General features: G+C 41.7%; 2 protein-coding genes across 12 annotated transcripts in view; one reads left to right on the plus strand and one right to left on the minus strand.

Moving 5' to 3' along the window:
- The window catches only part of LOC121083941 (cohesin subunit SA-2-like), a 66,800-nt gene extending 47,221 nt beyond the window's left edge, over window positions 1–19,579 (plus strand). For 5 of the 10 annotated variants that reach the window (XM_040584861.1, XM_040584858.1, XM_040584863.1 and 2 more), the window contains 12 exons: window positions 331–407; window positions 1,355–1,442; window positions 2,467–2,544; window positions 4,418–4,510; window positions 5,225–5,393; window positions 7,918–8,069; window positions 8,843–8,944; window positions 10,263–10,417; window positions 10,509–10,637; window positions 14,513–14,700; window positions 15,727–15,901; window positions 16,900–18,560. In XM_040584861.1, coding sequence (XP_040440795.1) covers window positions 331–407; window positions 1,355–1,442; window positions 2,467–2,544; window positions 4,418–4,510; window positions 5,225–5,393; window positions 7,918–8,069; window positions 8,843–8,944; window positions 10,263–10,417; window positions 10,509–10,637; window positions 14,513–14,700; window positions 15,727–15,901; window positions 16,900–17,023 — 1,530 coding nt within the window. In that variant the 3' untranslated portion in view covers window positions 17,024–18,560. The other 5 variants (XM_040584862.1, XR_005826532.1, XM_040584864.1 and 2 more) reach the window with 5 other exon arrangements.
- A 1,072-nt stretch (window positions 19,580–20,651) lies between these two features.
- PPP2R3B (protein phosphatase 2 regulatory subunit B''beta) overlaps window positions 20,652–24,733 on the minus strand; it is a 55,414-nt gene continuing 51,332 nt past the window's right edge. For both annotated transcript variants that reach the window (XM_040584868.1, XM_040584869.1), the window contains one exon: window positions 20,652–22,137. In XM_040584868.1, coding sequence (XP_040440802.1) covers window positions 21,993–22,137 — 145 coding nt within the window. In that variant the 3' untranslated portion in view covers window positions 20,652–21,992. The remainder of the gene's footprint in view (window positions 22,138–24,733) is intronic.

Genomic DNA, 24,733 nt, shown 5'->3' on the forward strand with positions numbered 1-24,733 from the left:
CAACTGTGTGAGGCCTGTGAGTCTGAGGGTTAGCGCTTCTGTGTTAGCCTAATTGCTGGTTTTCAGTGTTAGCAATACTGTAATCTAGGGAGACTGCCGTGGGTTTATTAATGACAGGGACATTTCTGTATACAAAATTTCTGTGCAGTTAACATGTTGTTTTCTTTTTACTCTAGAGGAAGACATGAACAGCATTGTTAAAGATGAAGGGACTGGGCAGGGCTGGAGGAGAGTAGTTCAAGCTTGTGGGTTGGTTGGGAAGAGAACGTGGCAGTTGCCTTGCCCCACACTGTCTAATTCCTTTCTTTTTCCCAAACTTTCATAATTTAGGAAGAAGGTTTTTGTATGGAAGCAGGAGAAATTTCCCAGATGCACTCTGCTTTGAGAAGAGTAGCAGCTTTTCATAAGTGAGATCTTTATTTACACAATTTACTTTCCCATATACTTAAGTGTCAGCCTAACAGGTGCCAAGTGAGAATTGCTCATTTGTTGGGTTTAGTAAGATTTTTCACAAGAGAATGAAAATGATCCCTATGAGAGGTGCTGCAAGGTTTAGTTTCCTCTTAACAGAGCTGTACTCTTGGATATGGGGTTGTTTTTGACTCATTACTGAGGTTGGAGCATCGGTTTTAATGTGGCTGAGAAGTGTGTGCTACAGAGCTGGGATGTCAGAGTGGACACAGAGGTCCTGTCTGTGGTGCCTACCTCCTAGCTGGATGCTTTTGCACTGCGTTACTGTCAACGCTGGTGGTCAGTCTGAAGAGAGTATAGTGAATGCAGTCTTTTTTCCCAGCAGATCTGCTTTGTTTGTTTTAGTTAATTTGATCATCTTTCGTTAAAAGATGGATTTCTCAAAAGCTTGGTTCTCCAGGGATTGTTCACCAAATAAAGTGTAATGCAAGATAGTAGAGGGTAGGGCAGTTGGGCCGCCTTCTTCAGTGTCTTTTACCTACCCTTTGTGCTAGGGCTGCTCTGTTTTTGCAAAAAGAAGTCTAATGTTGAGGTGCAAACACTGAAAGAGTATTAGAAGCAGCATTTTAAAGTGGGGTGGGGAAAGGTTCTTTAAATCTTTTGGAGCACTTAGAGAGTGTGGATAGAGTACAGGAAAGGGTACAGAGCTGCTTTTTCCTCTCCTCAAGACACTGCAGTCTGTGGTAGGAATGCAGGCTGTAAAGGTTGCAGTATTAGATGATGAAAAACTTAATTTCCTTTTTCTCCTGCTTATAATTAATAATTAGTTGTTTAACACTACTGCTGTACATCAAATGAAGGTAAAAATAGGATGCACTTAATCTGTTTGGTCAGGTGAAATTTCATTTCTTCCTTAGTGTATCATTATTTTTTTCACTTGCAGTGCCCATGATCTCACCAAGTGGAATCTGTATGACAAGACTTCAAGGTTGCTGGTGTTTGAAATGGAACATGGGAGATTGCCTGTTCTGGTGAGTTGTGAATATTTAACACTGAAAGAGGTTTTTCTTGTTGCAAGCAGGAAATTAGGAAATACTAAATAATCTTGTATATCAATGTCCTATGAGGCAGGAAGATACTGTTTCCATTTCTCAGTGTGGGAAACTGAAGCTGTCTTTGGTATAACGTTATTTGAACCGGTAAATTCATGCCATAGATTCATTTATTTTTGGAGATTGTCCGAAACTATGATAGCCATCTGGCATCTGGATTGATCCTTTGTCATGCTTTGTACTTCCCATTGATTGCGTAGTCTTGCCCTCAGTACTTACGAAATTGTTGGGACCCTGAGGAGCCCCTTCTAGATAGCATGTAACCAGAAATTGGAATACTTTGGACCTGTTGCTTGCATAGTGACTCTTGGTGAAGATGGTTTGTAATTACCAGCTGCCTCAACTGCAGCTTTTTGGTTGTCTGGTTGTCTCAACTGTAACATTGGCTGTTCCAAGATGGGAGGTGTATATCTTGGGATTACAAGGTGAAGTATTCTAGCAGTCGTGCATGTTAATCAGCCCCTGTTTTTAGGAGAGAACTTGAGGTTATTTGGGAAAGGTTGAAATTTAGTTGAATAGAGCGAGCCTGCAGTCAGTGGGTAGAGGTGGCCTCCTTTAGATGGAGCATCACGGGACCAAGGTTTGACTTCTGCTCTGAATTGCCCTTTGAAAGAGCCTGCCTTTCACCGAAGAGAAATCCCGAGAAGCTAAGCTAAAGTTAGTCTCTGTGAACACCCTTTTTAGTACAGGGTTAGTTTCCACTGAACTCATCAAGACGTCAGAGTTCTGCAGAAGCAGCACCTTAGTAATGAAGCTTCTCAGGAGGCAACGTTTCCTTCTATGTAAACCTGTTAAGTTTATTTTGAGGGTCTAAATACTGTACAGTGCAGAAACGGTCATGCAAACAACATGCAGAATGTCAGGCTTGGATGCTTTGTTTAGTCTTAAGCTTTTTGCTCTTGACCCTTTCATGTAAATAAAGAACATGTGTTTTTATTTGCAGATTATCCTGCCAGCTCTCCAGTGCATGTATTTTTCTCTCCTGTGGCAACTAGCTGCAGTTCCGGAAAATTCTCCCAAGGTTGGCCACTTCACATAATTCTGAAACTTGGAGTTGTACTTCTGGAAGTTTAAGTTGCTTTTCTGTTCTCAGATTGCCAGAAAAAAACAAGCTTTGTGTGTTTTCTTGAGGAAACCAAATTGAGCTGAGGCATTTTCTCTCTGTCTTGCCCTCTTTTTTTTTTTCTTTTCAAAAAGCTTTTATATTTTTTCAGTGTGCAAGAGAATGAGTGAACAATAGTTCACCTCTGTTTTTATTGCAAAACATGTGCATTGAATTCCTGGGGCTTGATGGAGATAAGGAACTTCTTCCAGTGCCAAAACAGTTCATTGTTTTCTAGTTTTAAGCAACAAAGAATATTCAATGAAAATTCCAGGAAGTCTTGTTGCTTTGTTTCATTTCTATTTTCTCGTTTTACTTACATGTTTCTGGCACAAAATTTGAGGAAAGTGGTAATTTTCTCATCAGCTAACTATTTACTTTATTAATTGGTTTTATAAAGTGCCAAGCTCTGACAGGTATTTCAGAAGACAGTCTGGTTTAAGACACCAGAGAGGAAAACTCTTTTATGCTTTGATTCATGTGTGAATGTGTACCTGTGTGGCTTCTCTTTGTGGTGATTTCTGACTACACCAAGTGCTGCTGCTTCTGTTGTTCCGCCCCTTTCCCCTGGTGCTCCTGTGTGTACAGAACAGGACGGTGACATGGACATTTGTTTTGTGTGAGAAATGCTAGCTGGGAGGTTACCCGTTTGGTGACTGATTCAATATCTATTCCCATCTTGTTCCATTCCTGTGTGGATGTCCGCATCTCTGACTGCTCTAGTATGTTCTGTCTTTCAGCCCAGGCACGGTTAGCTTGACTGATGTTGGGGCAGCACATTTTTTAATTTGGCCTTTCATATGGGAGCAGATTTTGATTGGAAGCACAGTGCTACAACCCACTCTGCAGGGCCACATCTGGGTGTTGGCAGAGAGAGAAGTTCCAAGTGCAAAAAAGAGCATTTTCTGGACAGCAGCTCTAAGATTGTTTCTCCCCTCCCCCCCCAATAATGTTAAGGCAGTGTTTTGCCTCCCCCTCTGCTGCGTTTCAGTGTGCCCTGGGATGGATCCCCTTTCTTATAAATGTGCAGTTGCATAGCATGAAATCCAGCCCTCCTGTAAGGGCGTTCCTCTTCTGTTGACTGCTCAAAGCTCTGTGCAGTGCAACAGCTGCGACCTGGTGAAGGATCAGAAAGTCTTTTATGTGGCTGTGGGCAAATCAAATGGTCTGTCTTGCTGGATTCATCTGAATGGAGGTGTCTAAGTCTGAGTGCCAGAGTTAGCAGTGCAGTTAAACTGCATTGGCTCCGTAGTCGATAGAGGGAGAGAGAAGAGCAACTCCAGGAGGCAGTACACATTGAAAATTAGATGGGATGGACCAGAGTTTTTATGACTTCCATGTTTAAAGTGGAAATAATTATCGTTGTGCTTTGTAAGAATAAGCTGAAGTAAGTAAGGGAATACAAGCTATGAGAGCTGTCCTTACTACAGATGGAGAAGCGAAGAGTTTGTGACTTGCTGAGTACCACTAGCCTCAGCAAGTGTGACATGCACGCGTCCTACTACTATTTGTCATATTTCTGCACCAGAGTGTGGGAGGAAGTACATATTTCTGTGGGTTGACCTTATATCCCAGATGTTGCACCTGAAAAGAAGAGATGGGTTTAAAGTTGTTCATAGCTATAAGCTGTTGCTGCTGTGAGATGTCACCTTTTGTAATGCCATCAGCTGTGCTATCTTAAATGAGTAATATCAGTGGAAGAAAGATGCAACTGTTGTTTGTTTTGTAATTCTCTACTGAATCATAGCCCCTAACATATTTGTCCTGTCACTTTTCCTAAAATCATTTTTAGGAGACTCTTTTTGCACTAAGAAGAGAGCTGAGATGTTTCAGTCAGATTTGCATGTGCTTCCTCCACCATAAGAAAAAAGATGTAAGAGAAAAGGTTTGTGTTGCTCTGTCACTTAGCTAGTGTTCATGCTCAGTTCTCCTTTTAAATGCCTGCCCTTCTTTTCATACTAGTATTTTCTTCTACTGATTTTTTGCTATTGTTTAACTCTTAGCAGAGAAGGAACTCTAGAAAACCCTGTCTTCAACTAATTATTTTAAAGGCAAATTAAAATTATGTTAGTTAAAATGCCACAGAAGTCAGTGCTTTAATCAAACATAGATATGTGTCTGCATGGGCGCATCTGCAGAATCAAGACCTGAATCTGAATAACTTAGTTTGCCAGTTGATAATCATTGTCATTTTCTGATTAGACTAATCAGCGTACTGGTTGCTACTATTGCTTTATTATTGCCTTGCTATGAATATTACTTTAAAAAAAAAAATAATTGGAAAACCTGTCCGGTGATTCATGTGCTAAAGGAAAGATTTTCTAGCATAATAGGGCTCTTCTTCCCATGGAAGTTTGAAAATCTTTAGGTGGTATTCATGCATGATACTTGCATATACTGTATCCTAAGTTGCAAGTTCTGGAAGGGCTTAGCTGTGGCATGTTACTACATGTTGGGGCAAACAGAAATCTTTAGCTTGCAACGAAGAAATGGGATAGAAACTAGATTGTGACTTGCAGTGTTTGATGGAGATGCAAAGTAGAGTTGTTGTGAAGAGTAACATGGTCTCTAAATCGTTCTTTGGCTTTGCTTGATACAGGCTTTCATGATACTCTGTGACTGGTTGCTGATTTTGAGTCATCAGGATTCAAATAATAACACAGAAGCAGTTGGACTTCCAGATTATCTTCTTAGCACATCACTTCAGGAAAAACTGCTTTTGTTTATCCAGGAACATGTTTTCATGGTGAAAGAAGAGGAAAGCAAAGGTTAGATATCAAATCTACCACTTTTGCTGTCATTTGTCATCTCCATTGAACCTATTGGGAAAAGAGGCTGGTCTTTTTCTGGTTGTTTTTTTGATTTTATTATTGTTGTTGGGCCCCTTTACAAACAAAGTGGCAGACCTGTTATTCACTGATGTGTATCCACTGTGGATCAACCACAGGAAATAGCTGCTAATTTACTTGTAGGATGAAAAGGGCTCATGTAATGCAGGGATGGGTGAGAATGTAAACGTATTTGGTGAACTGACTTTCATGGTAGAGAGGATGGTGTTAGAGGAAGGCCTTGCAGTGTTAAAGTGTGGCTCTGTCAATGCATGGACACTTCTAAGTCATGAGAGTAAAGGCCTAGTGGATTTTCATTTGGGGGGTGTGGGGCAGATTTCATAGAATCATAATTCATGGAATGGTTTGGGTTAGAAGGGACCTTAGTTCCAATTCCCTGGCATGGGCAGGGGCACCTTCCACCAGACCAGGTTGCTCAGAGCCCCATCCAGCCTGGCCTTGGACACCTCCAGGGATGGGGCATCACAGCTCCTCTGGGCAACCTGTTCCAGTGCCTCACCACCCTCAGAGTGAAGAATTTCTTCCTAATACCTAACCTAAATCTACCTTCTTTCAGCTTAAAGCCATTACCCCCATACCCTGCCCCTCTCGAGCTTTCTTGTAGGCCCCCTTTGGGTACTAGAAGGCTGCTATAAGGTTTCCCTGGAGCTTTCTCTTTTCTAGGCTGAACAACCCCAACTCTCTCAGCCTGTCTCTATAGGAGAGGTGCTCTAGCTCTCTGATCATCTTCATGGCCATCCTCTGGACCTGCTCCAACAGGTCCGTGTCCTCCTTATGTTGGAGGCCCCAGAGCTAAAGGCATTGCTCCACAGTGGGGTCTCACAAGAGTGGAGGAGAGGGGGAGAGGGGGAGAATCACCTCCCTCAGAGTGCTGGTCATGCTTCTTTTGATGCAGTCAGGGATGCGGTCGGCTTTCTGGGCCTCAAGTGCACATTGCTGAGCCATGTTGAGCTTCTCATCAACCAAAACCCTCAAGTCCTTCTCAGGGCTGCTCTCAGTCCAATTGGAAATAGTGCTTGTTGCTCTGTAGCCTTTCAAATACATTCAGACACCGTATTGAGGCTGTTGTGAAGGCTGTTTCTTTTGGAAGCATTTTGAAAATAGATGTTAGTTCGTTGTGGTTTTGAGGCTGAGTTCCAGTCTCATGCTTTGAAAAACCAAGCACTGTTCTAGATCACTGTGTCAAACTCTTGTCCTTCAGCTGTTCAGATGGAATTCTGTGTTCAGTTTTGGGCACCACACTTCTTCAAGTCACAAGAAGTGATGGGCCTAAATTGCCACAGGGAGATAGTAGAAGAGAACCCTTATTGGTAAAGGTAGAGGCACGATGGAAAAGATTGCTCAAGTCAAGATTGTAGTATCCTAGTTGTGGGAGTTTTTGAAACAGGGTATGTTTCAGGTTGCATATATTATGTATCTGAAACCAATAAAACTGATCCTGGTTTGGGTTAGATAGCCTGCGATCTGTTTCAAACCAGTTTTGTGTGATGCTTTGAATTTCTCAGTTCTCCCCAAAAAGGATCCTTGTCATCCCATTGCAGATTCCTTCCTAAATGACTGATTTTTTTCATGCTATGGGTGTGCTTGTCTGCATGCACAGCTGGCAGCTGCTCTGTTTTAGTTTTAACTCTAATTTGCAGATACTTCTGACCTGTCATTTACCTTATGTTTGCATCCAGGCCCACAGTAGTGCTAGAAGCAGAAACAGTCCGTATCAAAATTACAGGTCAAAGCCTGAAGCCTTTTGGCATTAGGTGGATTACATTCACAGTGGGAAAGAGTGTGTATCAGCTTTCCTGCTGCAGGAAGCTCTCCCCATCCACCTTCATAGCTGTGTTGGAAGACTCTCGAGAGTGTTTGTTTTCCACAAGTTATGCAGCTAGTAATTAACCCATGTTCCAGAGACTTAACACGTTCTTAATGATATGAAATTACTTTTTTCTTTCACTTTTGTTGATAACCATTTGAAGAGTTTAATTTGAACTCTTGTTAGACTGTGTATGACAAGTTTTTGTTAGGGTTTCTGATGAATTATATGCTGATTTTCTATCATCTGTATTATTCTAGGAAAAAAATGTGGTTGCAATTTGTCTGGTCTTTTCCATTTGGTGTGTTCGTGCCTTTTATTCTGCACTCTGGTTCTGTTCTGTAGCTGTGAGCAGTGTTGTACAAGGAGATTCTGACTAGCAGAAATGCAAAAGCCCTATGAAGATCAGAGCAGAAGACTGTGGAAATAACTCATTTTCACTGTCATGAGCTGCAAGCTTTGAAATGGAAATAAACATGTGTTTTCTGATATACACAGGAACGAGCGCTTAGCATCTGTTCCTTAGCATGTTGACTGAACAGCTGAGTCTGTGCTATTTGGATGAAAGTTGGTCATTAAAATTGAGATACCTTGAATAAAGTGTAGAACAAAGCTTCATTGCTTTTGTTTCCCTAGACCTGACAGAAGAGAAGGAGAGAAAGGATGAAAGTTGCAAACTTGATGACTTGCACAAAAAGCGGAGTCTTCTTGCAGCATATTGCAAGTTAATAGTGTATAATGTGGTAAAGATGACTGCGGCTGCTGAGATCTATAAGTATTATGTGAAGGTAATGTTTTAGATAAGGTTGCTTTGCGTTTGTGAAAATGGTGTCGTTAATAGTCTTACGGCTCAGAATCCTTGTATAATCACAAAAGGGCTATAAAATCAAGGAAGAGTGGGACAAATCTCTCTGCTTTGCAAAGGTACCTCACAGCAGACAAAGTAACTGAGAACAGAGGGTATGTCTGTCTGAACAGCTGCTCCTCAGCATCTCTAGGGAGGCCGTTGCAGAGAAGCGGTTTATGGCTGGGAGAAGTTTTTAACTAGTGGTCAGCTTACTTTATACAGCTTCATGCAGCTCCACAGTCTCTCCATCTGGAGATGGCCTAGTTTTCACATGAGTCATGGTTTTAGACAACTGATAGATTTCCAGCTACTCTGAAGTAGGTTTCAGCAGAGTGGGAAGTTTCCCTGAGCCAACTAACAGGACTTTGGAAATACCTGAATATGGATCTTGTTCTTTACTTCATTGGGCTCGAGGCAGACACTGGTTAAATATAGAAAACTCTCTATTTCTCTCCTGAGGAGGCTTTGTTCTTTTGTTATAATAAATACTTAATTTCAGTGCAACTTTAATCTTCACATTACTTTTAAAGGTGCATACCATTGCTTTACATACAAAAGAATATAAAAAGTCCAGTTTTCATCTTTTAGCTTGGGTGTTCTGATATTGGGAGTGTTTTATGAACTTCTTGTGTCACATGAACACAAATCATGTACTTTGTGTACTCCCAGAGCTAAAAAAGGGGAATGATAATCCTCATTTGTTTCTGTTATTAGACCTACAATGATTTTGGAGACATAATTAAAGAAACATTAAGCAAGACAAGGCACAACAACAAAATTCAGAGTGCCAAGACACTGATTCTCTGTCTGCAGCAGGTAAGGTTAAGATTAAAACAAGAGGCTAGGGGCTCTTGTGACAGCTTTATTCATACTGGAGGTTTTTACCTATCTTGCCATAATTATGCACATTCATTTAAAAACCTAGTGGAATAAATCGATTCCTTGCCTGTACTTTCTATGTGTATGTTGGTTTTGCATGTCATAATTAAAACTCCTTTCAAATCCTTAAATCTGTTTTAAAATGTAATTTTGTGCACATTTTTTTTTTGTCTTGTTTTTAATCTTTAAATGCATAGTGTGTTAGGACTGATGGGAGATTATGGAGTATTTCTTGGGACGTGGTAGGTGCCTCTTCACCTTAACAAAGGTTAAGGATATTATTCTGTGGGTTATGGACTACCTCAATTCCTACTGAATTTGAGGAACCACAAATGTGTCTCTGGCTGGTCAGCTCTAATCCCCAGTATTTTTTTACTGGAAGTGGGTTGCAGCTCTTCTGAAGGGTCTCAAGTTGCTGGGGCTTGCAGCTGCTGACTGATGAGGCCAGTTAGCTATTTCAGCAGCTGCTTTTGCAGGCTCAGGCCATGACTGGAGCTGCTTCTAGCTTGGAGTCCTGCTGTAAGTCACAGAGCAGGCTCCTCCCAGGGGGTACTGATACATGAGCTTCGCTTATTTCACACACATTGCCGAGGGCTTAGATCTGTGAGCTAGCCTCTGAAATCTGAGCTTAGATGAGGCTAAACAGCATTTGGCTACATATATTCTGCTGACACAGTCAGGACTTTGTGTTTAGGTATCACATAGACAACAGGCCCTTTTTGGCCTTTGCTTGACCTTGAAAGTTTACAGGTTGAAGAGAACAAGCTACCTCCATGTTCTGTTAGGAGAAAAACCCAGAACATAGTTAATTGGGCTCAAGATGTGCTTTTGACCTAGTCTCACTCTCAGAAATTGGACTACGCTGCTGCCAGACTTGCTGCTTTATATCTGCATTCTGATAGTCTGAAAGTCTCTCAGGCAGATCAGGCCTCTGGGGTTTGATTCAGAAGTCCCAACAGGAGATGGGGGTCAGTGGGGCCATCATCTTCAGGAATCGGTTCTCTGTTTATGCACACCATTTCTTTTTCCATTTTTTTTTTATTTGTCCCTGTCTGTTAAGCACAGCAGTGTCCACTGTGTCAGTTCTTTCTTGTTGCAGTTGTGTGCTTCTGAAGCACATGGCTTACCTGCTCTGATGCAAGGCTTCTGTCTGTGTAAGCTAACTGTTGCTTGCTCTGCATGTCTCTGTGTCCTCCTGGTGCTTTGGTTACCTGTAGGATTACATATGGTTGCTTATCTGAGACTTCTTTTGCAGCTGTTTCAGAAACATGCAGAAAGCCAAGACAGCAGCAGCAGTGTGGACTTCTCTTCTGCTTCCTTCACAAACATGAAAGAACTTGCTCGTCGCTTTTCGCTAACGTTTGGCTGGGACCAAGTGAAATCCAGAGAATCTGTAGCCATGATACACAAGTATGTGTCATACAACGTCACTGTCCGTGGTCATTGCTTTTGTTAGTTGTCTGTTTTATTACTCTGTTCTTTTGTTGTTTTCTTCCAACAGGGAAGGGATTGAATTTGCTTTTCAAGGAGCTACTGGAGTAGAAGGAAAATGCTTGCCTCCTAACTTGAGCTTTCTGTTAATCATCAGTGAATTTTCCAACAAGCTGCTAAAGTCAGACAAAAGACTAGTGTAAGTTAAGTTCTTGTACACTGTCATACACAGTTTGTGTTTCGTGTATCGCTGTACGTGGGACTCTTGACCGTCAGTGTTGCAGAAGTTGCTCAAGAGCTTTTCAGAGAACCTTTAAAATCAACCCCCACCTGAGGTTGTTAGCTTGAAGAAAACACTTGTTGAATTTTGTAGTAGTAGTAATTTTGGATTGTATGTGCAGTATGCATTCTAGATCTTTTCTAGACATAGCTGTGGCCACATACGGCAATTCTTCTAAAGGAAAGAGAGTGTTAATTTGGTGAAAGGAATTCGCAACTTGACTGGCTAGAATGCTTTTCTGAACAGAAAAGTAAGGCAGAAAAGACTGAGAGAGTGCCTGGATCATTCATTATTTGGTAATGATCTAATTCCACAGCTTCACGATTCAGTTACATGAGTTCCATGGAATATATGGGGAATAGAAATATACATGACTGTATTCATAATGGATATTCAAATTCAAGAATTTACTGTTTACAGGGGAATATGTTGTGGTCCAGTTGGGCCTGTGTTTTACAGTGGTTTAAATGTTTACATTTAATAATACAAGAGTGATAACCTTATTTTGGCATCATGGGGCAGTATGCATCTGAACAGAGAGATTTATGATTGTGTCTCTTACTCCTTTCTTCACCTGTCTCAACTCCAGTCATTTTTGAGAAGGAAGTAATGTTCTTCCTTCTGTGTGACCTTTGTCATTAGTTCTCTGTTCAGTGCTGTTTATTTTGGATCTGGATCTCTGCACTTCAGTCTTCTATTTACAGATACTGTAAAAACTATTGCAAAATATGTAACAGGTATTTCCATTTTCCTGAGAGCGTATTTGAAGACATGGGAGTGTAAGATGAAACATTAAGACATAGCTGCCTTTTTGAATTTCTGAGCAAATCACTCCTGTACCTGACGAGAAAAGTTTCCTTTCAGAGAAGAGGTCAGCAGAAACGGAAGAAAAAGCCCAACCATCACATCTTGCTCAGCCCTGTGTAACTTGTTTGCTCTTGTGTTACTTTGTCTTAAATTGGAGGATAACTTCTATGGGGATTACCAACCAGTTTTTGTATAACAAGGGTCAAGAGTGGCAAAATGTCTGCTTTCCTGTTACTTTACATGACTTATTAATGATTGCCAGATACTCATACAATGTATTTTAAAAAATGCATTCAAACCCAAAATGCAAAATACAGAAGAAAAATGTTTTTTTTCATAAACCGATTGCAACTCCTGGTAAATTTAAAGTGGATAATCTATGAGTAGTGGTAACTTCTATTCTTGCATTTTTCCCGGGAGAGAATCTTTGAGATCTATGACTAGAATTGGTTTTCATAGAATCATAGAATCACAGAATGGTTTGGGTTGGAAAGAACCTTAAAGATCACCTAGTCCAACCCCCTGCCATGGGCAGGGACACTTTCCACCAGACCAGGTTGCTCCAAGCCCCATCCAGCCCGGCCTTAGATACTTGCGGGGATGGGGCATCCACAGCTTCTCTGGGCAACCCGTGCCAGTGCCTCACCACCCTCAGAGTGAAGAATTTCTTCCTAGTGTCTAATCTAAGTCTGCCCTCTTTCAGTTTAAAACCATTACCCCATGTCCTATCACTACAGTCCTTCGTAAAGAGTCCCTCCCCGTCTTTCCTGTAGACCCCCTTTAAGTACTGAAAGTCCACAATAAAGTCTCCCCAGAGCCTTCTGTTCTCCCCAACTCTCTCAGCCTCTCTTCACAGGGGATGTACTCCAGGCCCTCTTTTGTACAGTTTCTGTACAACTCTGTCCATGTTGTCTGGATTTGAGAGGGGTTACTATCTGTGTGGTGACACTTGCGCAACAAGCAGATTTCTGTTGATCTGTCCTTGAAAAACTTTGTCGCTTCACTTACCTCCAATGATCAGTTTTTAAAGAGAAAAATATTTCATCATTAATGTGGGCAGATTTCAAGCTAAAACCTGATAATTTTTTTCTTAGGACTATATTTAACTTTTTGACCAGAGGATGTATTCCAGAAGCATATTCCTGAATGTATTAGATACATTCAGGTAGGTTTATTCATTGCAAACATTTGCGGGAAGTACAGAACCTAGCAGGGAATGCACTTTGACTTCTGTTCCTACTGCTTTGGACCTTCCCACTGCTGCTGAGAACAAATGGGAAACAATAGAAATCACAAGGGGGGAAATTGCAGTTTTATCCGCAACTACATTCAGATGATGTTTCTAGAGTAACAGTTTCTATTCCGGGAGGCCTAAAATGCTTTGCAGGGGCTGGAGATTATATTTCCTCTTAGAAATATTTAGCTTTAGCTCCATCATAAATTACTGGATGGAATGTTTTAGGTCAACATGAACTTTTAGAAATAAACATCTGGTTATTTTCATTTTTATTATTAATCGTAGGATTGATGTCCAGGTCTGTATGTTAACATATGTGAATGTACCTGTAACAGATGAGATACAGAATATGGGCATTTGTTAGAAAGGAGTATATTTCAACACCATCAAAGTATATGGATTTTAACCTCCTCCCCTGTAATTGCCCAGGCTGTAGCAGTAAAATATCTGACTTGTCAATTGCTCTGTGCCACAAAATGCACACAATATATGAATTATTGAATAACAAGCAGCATGAAGGGCCTGATTCCTGGATCGGTAGGAGTCTTTCCATTGACACTGATAGCAGTTGGATCAGACCCTAAAACAGTAGTTATAATACACGCTTTTTTGAAACCAACAAACTCCATTACCAGGATTTCTTGATCCCTGGGGCCCCCAGAGTCCAGGACTCTGACTGTTCGAGAGTCGGTGCTTACCCTAACCTCCTCCCAGCATGGGTTTTCTTGCTTTGCAAAGCAAATGAAATGTCTGATATTTTCCAGGCCACACTCCTAATCAAAGAATGAATAATATACTGTACAGGCTGGTGTTAAAACTGTCACTTCTGGTGTTTGCTAAGGCGAGGTCTGTTTTAGCAACACTGGGCTTGATTTTAAAGTGACGAGCTGTACCTGAAATGTGGTGAATATTCAGTTTCTAATCCCGAGTCAGACACCGGTTTTCTTTTCTTATTGTTACGCAGTAGGAATAGGTCAGAAAGACTTTGTCAGAAATGTCCTGTTTTTCAAAAAGGATGTTTGAAGGAGACCTCTTTGCTTCACCTGAGAATCGGGGAGGCCTGGTGTCAAGTCTGGATTGAATCGGGCAGAGCAGGGATTTGTACCAATGTTTCCCACATCCTGTGTGTTGTCGTAACTGCAGAGCTGTTAACTGCTTCTTGCAGACACTTGAAATTTTACTGGCAACCTGAGAGAATTGGATTGAGTTTGAGATGATATTACAGAAAAGTGGTTTAATTGGTTGTTCTTGGTTTTAATTTTGACAAAACAGGCACTCATGGCATAAATATCCCATTTCCTGACCTGCTGTACTACTGAATCACAAGGAGCATCTCTTGCCTGGGATCTCCTTTGTGTCGCAGTCCACGAGGCAGAGAAGGGCCACCAGGAGAAGGCGTGCATATTCGCGGAGTTCTGCGCTCTCCAGACTGCTCCTGGCAGCAGCAATTGGCAGTGACTTCTGCACAGGGAATTCTTTCTAGAGACTGATGTAATTCTGTAATTCCTGTGGATCTAGTGTTGTTTCTAATGCTAAAAATCAAGCACTCTGTTAGCTTCAAAGGCGTTTGCGTTTTAAATATTCAGAGATGTCAGATATTTCTGAGAAAAGGGATGCCCTTTCTTTTTCTTTAACAGGTCTGCCTGCACCCTCGGAGAGCAAAGGGAAAATACCTTTCTAACAATACCTTCCCTAGATACTGAGGGGAAAGATACTGAGTTTTCTTATGCTTGCTTTTGGTTCTCTCCAGGTATGCCTACTTACAGAGGTACATAGCAGAACCACTGCCTTGCAGAGGAGATGAATGGCAGCCACTGATTTGGTACAGAAACTCTTTATTGGCAAATGAAGATGAGGAGAGCTCTGTCCTTAGCAGTTCAGGAGAATGGTCCCCTGCGGGCACATCCAAGGCATCTTTTAAAAGGAAATTCTCCAATGGTATGACAACTTTCCTATTCTGAATCAGCTGTATTTGCTTTCTCCCAGCTAAAAGGCACTTCACGCTTTGATTAGCAGTACCACAGTATGCTGGATATTGTAGACTTTCCAGTTTGAACAGTGTTTTTTTTTTCCTTCAGCTTTGTTGCTGTTAAAAGTCTCTTTGTCACTTGGTAGCGGTAAGATTTGTCTGGAGACTTTGAGTAAGCCGAATTCAGGTAATCTTGAATTCTGCTTTGTACTGAGCTCTGGTGTTTGTGCCATTGAGACTTGGCTCATCGCTTTCAGTTGTTACAGGTGGTGTTGCTTGAGGCCCTGTAAATAATTGAGACAGGAGATGTATTTCCAGAAGCTGATTCAGATCTTCAGCCCAGGTGATCTGGGACAAATCATCTTCTAGGGTCCTCCTCTCTGTTGAATTTCTAGGGTGCCTGTAAGATTATACTCCTGACTTAAAGAGTTATAGTTAGGTGGGCTGCATCCAGGCTTCAGTAGCTGTCATGGACTTCTAATCCGTAATGAGGTATTCACTGTATGGATATGGTGGGACTCAGTTAAATGTAGTCAAGCCATTATGAAAACAATTCCCAGTACAAGTGCTAAGTGCTGAGGACATGTGCACTTGTATGTGGAGGAAAGGGAATTTTTCTAGAGCATCCTTTAGTTTCTTTCTCACCCTTCCTCAGAAATTTTCTTTTCAATGACTTGCCTTCAGAAAGTTTGTTCCTTTGTGTCCCAAAGGCCCTCCTTTCTTGAGGGTTATATAGACTCAGCAGTACTGATAGCACTTACAGACTGGGGCCAAGATCATAAATCTAGGTTACAAAGGTGACCGGTGGGCAAATTAAATGGATTTTCTTCTATATGGCTTTTAGCTGGCTCCTGCAATAAATGAATGCTTTGCTACAAATCTCCCTTTGAGCTTGGCCTCATTGCTTCACTGCTGTGGGGTACATGTTGGAAATGTCCATCTCCAGACCTCTGAGGGTGAGGCTGAAGAGTGAGCTTGTTCACTGTCTGTTACAGGATCTTTGCCTGAAACCAGCCAGACTGAAGCAACAAGCAAAGCTCCAGAGCTGCAGTGTGCTTCCCAGCTGGCCTCTGCAGCAGGCAAAAGCAGAAAGAGGCTGAAATCTCAGGAGATGCACTTGCAGGAACATTTGCCATTCCTTTGTCCAGGAGGGCTGCAGAGAAAATACTGGTGAGAGTTTTATGTCTTACAAGCTGCTTCACTTGTCCTGGTATTGACAGTTGGGGCCTCTATCCACCTCTGCTTCTGCTTTTTGTAGTACTTCCATGGGCAAAGGGTGTGTGCCCCTCCCGTCTGTTCCAAGGACAGCTTGGTTTTTCTGTTTCCTCAGTCCAATACCTACATTTGCTGCTTTAGCCTCATTGTCCCCCATTGTCACAGGGCTTCCAAGCCTTCTTGGACTTAATACCAAGTGTGTGGAGAAAAAGACAAGGAAGGAGGAAGGTTCCCTGTCCCATTTCTCTTGTCTCTGGTCCTGATTGCAGGGCTGTGGTAGTTGTTAGAACCTGGCTGTTTGCTGCAGCTGGATGAGGAGTGTTGTCTGCATCTGTGGAAATGAAAGAGGATTCGTGTCTCTGCAGATCTGCTCTTAACTACTGTGTAACTGGTGGCTTTTAGAGAGGTGCATGTCTGTCCAGCATGCGCACACATCTGAGTGAAACCCCACAGAACTTGGATGCAGGAGAGGTACTGCAGAAATATGGAGGCTGGAGTCTGCTTTTGAGCTCTGCAAATGAAGCACCGTGGGTGCTCAGCTGGGATATTTTCCTTTAATACCGTTCATTTGTTGAGGTCTTAGCTGCCAGTTCCCATATTGGTAGGTTAAAAGATGAAACGCAAATCCCAGTTTTTCAAGTTTTGGACACCTGTTGAATAGACCTGGTGAATACAAGTAAAATAGAACAAAAACAGATTAAACATGAAGTTAGCCCCTTTTAAATGAATGTTTTGTTTCTGAACTGCTTTATTGGAAATTCCTCAGAGTATAATATCTTTCATACCTGGGAAGTACTGGGCCAGAAACTTCGAACTACCTTACATGCATATCTCAGCAGCAGATATTAATAGGTGAACAACTCTGCCTTAAGTACACTTGTGCAAAGTGCAACCTCTGTTACAAGTTTCTCAAGACTTAGCTTTTTTTTATTCTCCCCCCGCCCCCCCACCAGCAAAGATGAGATTAAGACAGAAGCTGTCTCAAAGGAGAGTCAAGCAGAAGACACAGCTGAAGATGTCGATGTTGATGTGGTTGGTCCAGACCAGGTAATTCTGGCTCGGGTTTTCCAGCTCTGAGGACAGCTGTAGTTGAGGTGGGTGAGTGCGAGTTCAGGATCTTATGCGTACCCACCTAGCAGCGAAGGGGCTGGTCTTCTGTGGTCCATTTCAGGCTGAGAAAAGGGGTTTTCCCCCTCTTCCCTTCCCAGCTGCAGCTGCAGTCTCCTTCAGCTTGATCTGCATTTTTAAGGCAATTCTTACTGTAGCATTGAGACATCCTTGGGTACTTGAACACCAGCTAGGACACATTAAGAGGAGGATCCAGTTTCCTTTTTGCCCTGTACTGTGAAGCTTCTTGATTAAGAGCCATTTGCTGCAGTTGCTTCATGTTACTGACACATTTCAGAGATGGCACTGCTGCACAGCCTGCAGGGAACGTCTGCTTCAGACATGGCATTTGCATTGTGCTCTTCAGACTGAGAGGCTCGGAACGTATCTGAGCACTGGTCAGCCCAGGGCTCTTGCTGGAGTATCCCTTGTTTCTTGTCCTTTTCCAGTCAAGGCTTTTGAGGAGATTAAAGTCTGCAAACCAGCTGGGGATTTGAAGGGAAGCACGCGGAGGTTGTGGGCTTGGAGTGGCAGCCAGTGTAGCCTGAGGGGTGTCTTGTGGGCACTGATTGCCCTTAGGAGCAGATAAAAGTTTGGCAAAACTGCAGCTGTCTGCCTGGGTGTCAGCTCAGCCCTGGAATGGATACTTGCAGCAGGGAAAGACTTTTAGCCCTTTGGGCCAGTGGAGTGCAAGCACTCAGATAAGGTGGTGGACACCAGGGGTCTTGCAGCGGCGACTATACTGAAAGGGAGGGAAAATGAAAGAGGCCACGAGGTTTCCTGTGCTGCAGCTAGTCGCAACCCTCCCATCCTCTCAGGGTTTGCACTGTCAGCCACTGGAAGGGGCTGAGTGGTTCCTTCAGGTTTTCCTTCTGTATTTCCCCCTGCTTTCTGAACTTCTGTTAGAATGTTAAACCCAGTGTTTGGCAGACAGTTGTTTTTTTTTTTTTTTGCAGTGAGTCAGGCACCCCCTTGATTTCCAGTGGCTCTGGTTTTCTGGGATCTAACAGCCACATTCAAAGACCTTATATGATTTCTGACTTATTTTTAAATGAGTTTTTCCTGTAAAGTTGTGCAAACAGTTTCTTTTCATATTTGAGGGGGTGTGTGCTTTTTTGGTATTTTTAAAGAGGACTAGAAGGAAAAGAGACTTCTACCTTTTTTCCCAGTCATATGCCTGTTAAAATGTAGACCGTTGGGACCATGTGCTTGGAGCAGCTCCTATTGAAGATAGATAATAAAAGAATTCAAACCCATGGACCAAGATCGAGGCCATACAGAAAGTGCACTACTTACCTAGTTTGTGGCTGTTCCCTGCAGTGCCCTTTCTGGGCTCCTTGTGGTATAGAAATGGTTCTTCCCTTTTGGGGAAGCTAAATATAGTGCTGTCCAAGAGGCAGCTACGGCCAAGCTGCTAGATGGTCAGATGCTACGCTCTGAATGCTTGTGTGCTCTTACATGGTGTTTTCTTCATAGAATGAGACTGACTTAAATCTTTTTTCTTGTGGTATAGGACAGTTAAGACACCGATAGGATAAATGGAAGTGAAGAACACGCTACTGATTTTTTTTCTGCAAAGTGTTTAACTGAAAGTGGGGTTGTGGCGGCATCAACCAAGGCAGCAGGAGATGTGTATCAAGTCAGATCTCTGCCTGTAGGCACCCACCCAGAACCAGTTACTAGCACTGCTTTCTCCACACTGCTGTGCATGGGGGTTGCTGATTTGGCTGTTGTGCTTCTAAGGCTGTGGGCATTATGAACATTGTTACTCAACTGTATCCTGGTCCTTGATTCCGCCTTGGAAAAATTCCCAACCTAAGGACTGGAATCAGAGTATTGACAAATACAGAGTCAAAACCTCTGATGAGACAAGCTTGCTGACATCGGCGCAGGGGCAGTGCTCTGCTGGATGGATCCTTTACCGTTTGAGAGGACCAAGATGAGTGTCTGTCTACTTGTTTCCTTGTACCTGATGCCAGGGAGGAAGGAGACCGGCCCAGATGTGAACGCTGTGACCTGCTGGGAGATGCAGTGGCACTTGGCAGTGCCATTTCCTGCCTGTAAAATGGAAACCCTGGAACAAATCATCTGGAGGTATTTCTACATCCCTAGTGCTTACAGAGACACGGTTAGAGGTCTGCAGGGATGAGGATGTGTTCCCAGGAGGCTTGCATCACAGCTTCTAAGTAAGAAAGAAAGAAACAGTAGACCGGTTGACTTAGTATTTTCCTCTGGAAGAAATCCTTCATGCAGTGATCACATGGTATTTACTTGGAAAATAGAAAACCTGAAAAGACAATGTAAATAGACTGTAAATACGGCCCTTCGAAATAGGTTTTTTCCGTTAAGAATTTGCAAATGATCTTCACTCAGTATTTCAGAGGCAGTAGGCAGGCTGCTTTTGCTGACCCTTTGGCACTGCTCGATGGAATTGTACGTTGCATTAATCCTATCATCAGCTTTTATTTTTTATATATATATATTTTGGATGATAACACTGTAAAATAAACTACAGAACTATTGCTATCCATTAGTATGGAAGGTGCAAGTGCTATTCCCACACTAAACCCGGAGAAAGAACAGCAGCAGTGCTGTCGGCCTTCTAGTCTTCCCTGTTATTAAGCAGACTGAGAAGGGAGCTCTCGCAAACACAGAAGCGAAAGCCACGGATGTCTCCCATGTATCGTCCGTCCTGAAGGGGCAAGAGTGAAACGATTACGTTTCAGTCTGCGTAGCTAAGTGTGCGGTAGGCTAATGCAAGGGGACAGGTACGACGCCATATGGTAATGCCACTTCTCTCACAGTTCCCCTGTGACTTGGTCAGTAACCCCCCGTACGCCTGGACTGCGATAGCGGTGTTTCCCTCAGCCGTCTAGATTTGTGAATCCAGGCCTAAACTGTAGCAGGTAGGCAGGATACAGCTGGACTAGGCAAACAGTCAGACCTAGGACCCCGTCAAATGTGGATGCTTTAATTTTTGTAACAAAGGCCTAGGGATGGAAATTATCCTTCTGGGGAAAGGTACAGTAATCATTATAGTTTGTGTATTGTGAGAAAAGGCATTTCCACAATAACACCATTGTTTGCTCTACTCGCCCTGTGCAAATCCTTTTTTCCTAAAGGGACCTGGCTAGCACAAGTATAATAGAGAGCAGGGTTTGACAGGCACTTCATTAAACACAGAGTGGCAACAGCAGCTGCCAGCTCTGCAGAAGACAGCCACCCAGCACTGCAGCTCTGTTCAGTGGTGGAATGTCACTGTGTGATGAGAAAGCCCTTGCCTGTTTTCAAGCCCCCTTTCTTTCAAAAAAAGGGGTTCCAGCTGAAAGGTTTCAGGCATGGAAAAGCAGCAGGCCACCATCTCTTAACGGCATGGGCAGTTCAGGATGATCCTCCAGAGAGCCAGCTGGTCATCCTTTCCCACAGCACCTTAGGGAACAGAGCATAACATAAATGCTCTGTGTATCTTCACTGTTTTAAAAACCCCAAACCATGGTCGAGTAGTAAAAGGTATCCACCTGACCAACAGAGAAATTTTATATTGATGGGTTTCCATTAAAACTGGAATAATCAACCCTGATTTTCTTTTTAAGAATCCTTTGAAGGGTATTAAAAGGACTTGTTTTCCTTTGTAAAGCTCCTCAACAGACAATGAGGTTTATAAATCTCTACATGAGATTGTGTGATGAGTTGAGTGGAACAGATTTCTCTGTACCACTTCCAGCTGCTTAGCAACACCGTCTTTTGGATAAAGAAAACCCTGCTAGACCTCGATTGCTTTGAATATGCAGCTTGGTGTAATTATCCGACCCAACTGCGTATATGTCTCAGCTATCATATCTTAAGTTCATTACTAGTAAGAAATGAATTGTATGCAGTACATACCATAATAATTAGAAGCGTTAAATTACATGTATGAAAATCTTTATTTGAAAATACAAACATGACCTTTAAACATTTTAAACAGATCTACACTGCAACCAAAAAATAACTTACATCTTTTTGTACATTTTTTTTTCCCCAACAAAATCTGTTTAACAGCAAGAGTGAGGCAACAATTTCAAGCTGCTGTGACACCGATGAATAGCCATGGAATGTGTCAATAGCAAACAACTGAAGGGAGGGACAGACAAAAGCAATGAATGCCCACAACAAATTAGTGCACATCACTGATCAAGTAACATTTATACAAGGGATTTTAAAAAAATTGGTTCCTTCTACATGAATTAACACACTCATTTTGGATCAAGTATGAACACTAAAACAGACTTCATTTTTAAATAATCAAACACTGAAGTTTAAAAGGGCAAGCAAAATGAAAGTTGTGGCAGACAAGGACTACACAAAGAAGTGAAGCAGCTTGTCTCAGGTGTTCACTTTCCTCGTGCACTAAGACACTCAGCTTGTCAAACGAAAGTCCGGCTTGTAAATGCGAGCTGAGCCACGCACTCACAGTCGCGTCCCTTCCTTGCCAAGGCATAAAAACCCTAGGGCTGCCTGTCAGCATGTAAGCGCTGCAGGCCAGGTATAAATTGTCTCCTTACCTCCCATACCAGGACAGGAATACCTGCTCACGGGTGGGATGGAGATGGTCAGTGCACCACACATCAACTTGAGAATTACACAGTTCTCTTAAAAACAGTAGATTATTTTTCTCTAAAGTCAAATATTGTTATTCTTGCAAAAAGGAATTACGCAACATCTGTAAATAAATATTTTAATTATTTTACAAACTATAGACTATTGAATAAATACAAAAAGTTTCATCATTCCATACAAATGCGCTTCTTCTATTTAAAAGGTAGTGTAGCGATTAAATATTTTTAGCACAAAACTAAGCTGATTTCTTGGAAACAAACCCCACTGAAATGTATAGGTGTGTAGCAGACCTGCTGCAGACTGTCCCTTCTCTTCTGCAAGTGCTGACCATCGGTAACCACTACTCAAAGTCCTCTTCATAGTCATACTCATCCAAGTCTACATCAGCCAGATGGGAAGGCATTTCAAAAAATGGTCTTTTTTCCATTTGATACTTTAGGACATTGGCCTTCTGATGGTCTATGGGATTCAGTTCTGCTTCATACCTAGGAGTGAGCAAAAAAGAGATAAAGAAAGAGTCTAGCTATGTCAGGAAGTGCCTAAAAAAATTAGAACGCTAACAAGGCACCTGCAGGAAGAACATAATTTCCAATATTTTATATTTACAGTAAAGAAAAATGTAACCGGCCAGCAGCACTACGTTTCAGTAATAATTAAATTTAAGCTAGCTTACTCTTGCCACTTGCAGAGCTCATTGAGATACGCAGCTTTACGGAAAGGATTCGAAGCACGCGCTGCAAGTAGTCCGCTGGAGCAAGTTAGAAATGGCCCAATGCAAGACTTAAGTACTTGACAGAAAGCCCTCAATTTCTTCTCAAGAAAGCTGAAATTAGGCTCAATTAGGAAGAACAAACTAAACAAACCACAGTAGATACAACAGAAGAAAACAGATACTGGATTGAAAGTCTTATTACAATGTGCCTGAGTACAAAGAACCAAGAGTAACCATGTACTGAAAGCAAATGCTAGAAAGCAAAAGCCAACTGTTTAACCAGAAGTTACTGATAACCAGATGCTGCTGTTGAAAATGAACGGACAGGTAACAAAATGTAATGTCTAACTAACTCAGGTCAGTGAAGGCTGATATTTAAAAAAGATCAGCTTCAGCACTGTTTAGGTGGGATCAATCTCTAATTGATAGCTGTTTAAAAAAAGTAAATATAAATCTCTGCAGAGATTTGTCAGATTAAAGAAGCAACCCTTTCGTGGGCTGGGCTGACTCAGGTTCACGTACACCCTCCCCAGTGCTACCGAACCTTATCTCAGCACATGATTATTTCCATCTACTTCACAAGAGTAGGCAAAGGACGAGCTTTAGATGTTGCAGTATCTTCTTCAAATGTGACTTTATAATGGCATTACATGGTGAGTAGAAGAGTTCTTTCAGAGAAAGGACAGGTCAAAAAAACCCCAACCCCCCCAAAAAAACCGCAAACCCCGAAGAGTTCAGTACTAAGGATCCATTATGACCAATATAATAGAGTAGCATTAATAACAGTGGCGGGAAGCAGAACAACATTTTCAGTTGCAAATGCAATTCTGTTAAAACACTTCATCGTTGAACTATGAAACATCTTAAGCTGGCTTCACCACCATTTTCAGTAAAAAAAAATAAAAAATTATGCTTCAGCAACATCAGGTAACGATTAAGCAGTGAGTAAAATTAGTTCCTGATTTTCTCTCCTTCTTTTCTGTTACTTCATCCTTCCCACAGGTATTAAAGTCTCAATTACATGAGCATCAGTCAGTGCTTAGGCAGTGAACGGAATACCTTGGCTTTCTCCCACAAGCTCACCACTGATTTACACAGGAAACAAAAGTCATCTTAAGAATTACGTTACTGAGTTACACATTTGAAAAGGATTTGGAAGAAAGATGCATATTCTGTCGTTAACACCAGTTTTGGCTCACACACCTGTAACTTACAGTCTTCTACACCATTAATTCCTACTTTTTAGAAGGACTTTTTTTTTCTTTTTTACAGGGAAAACATCCTGAATGTACCTTTTGGATTTGTTTATTGCATAGTGATACAGAGAGGTGACAGCAGCTTTTCCAGTCATTAAAAATGGCAGCGTGAGCATCTCTCAGATACTATTTGAAGGTTCTATCCATCCTGTACTCAGAAGACTGTTATTCAGACGTTAGTGGACCAAATTAAACTACCACTCCCTTCCAAGGCTTTGGTGGCCTTGTGGAACATCACTTCTACTCCTTTCCAAGACATTTAAGTTGATGTAATTTAGAAACACTGTCCCAGTGTTACACATCTGGGCACTGAAATTATTTGAGTTACTTCTCACAGCACTAGAAAGTCTATTGCCACTTCCCAGCACAGAAGTTTTTATAAAAATACAACCATACATCGACAACACCTCTAAAAGGTAATTTTTCCCCCTCCTCACATTTATAAAGCTCATCGAATGTAAAGAAAACAGCCTATTTCTAGACTTCTGTGTACCACCCTCAAGTTTCAGATCAACTGTTTTAATATGAATGCCAGGAAAATATTTACTGTAGGATGTAATAAAATAAAAAGGTTATACTGGCTTGTCAAACAGTCACTTCAGTTCAGGCAGGCATTACAACCTTTTAAGTACAGTGAGTGATTTTAAGGAAGTCTTTGTACAACACAATAACTTAAGATGCTCATAATAAGTTTTTGTTAATGTTTTTGTTCATTAAACTCTCCTAACAGGGGCAAGGAAACTTTTAGTAGTCTTGTGTTTCCTCTCACATTCAGCAATAGAAAATAAGCTTCATATTTCAGGACAATTGTATAAAAAACCTGCGATAGATCAGACAGTCCTGCTTTGGTATTCAGTTTTGAAGACACTTTTGCTAACCTTCACTTTTAGAAAGCATTCAAACCAAGTCAGACTTGACAATGCGTCCCTGAGCCAGATCAGAATGCTTTTCCTCTCTAGATTTTTATGTATTTGCTCACAACTTAAATTCAGCTGTGTGTTTGATACACAGTTTGGAAAGTATCCTAACTTTGCTCTTTTTTAATAAAGAATCTCAGTTCAGCAGTTTAAATCATAAAATCACAGAATTTTTTAGGTTGGAAAAGACCTTTAA

This window comes from Falco naumanni, chromosome 2 (genome assembly GCF_017639655.2).
Source record: "Falco naumanni isolate bFalNau1 chromosome 2, bFalNau1.pat, whole genome shotgun sequence".
NCBI lineage: Eukaryota > Metazoa > Chordata > Aves > Falconiformes > Falconidae > Falco > Falco naumanni.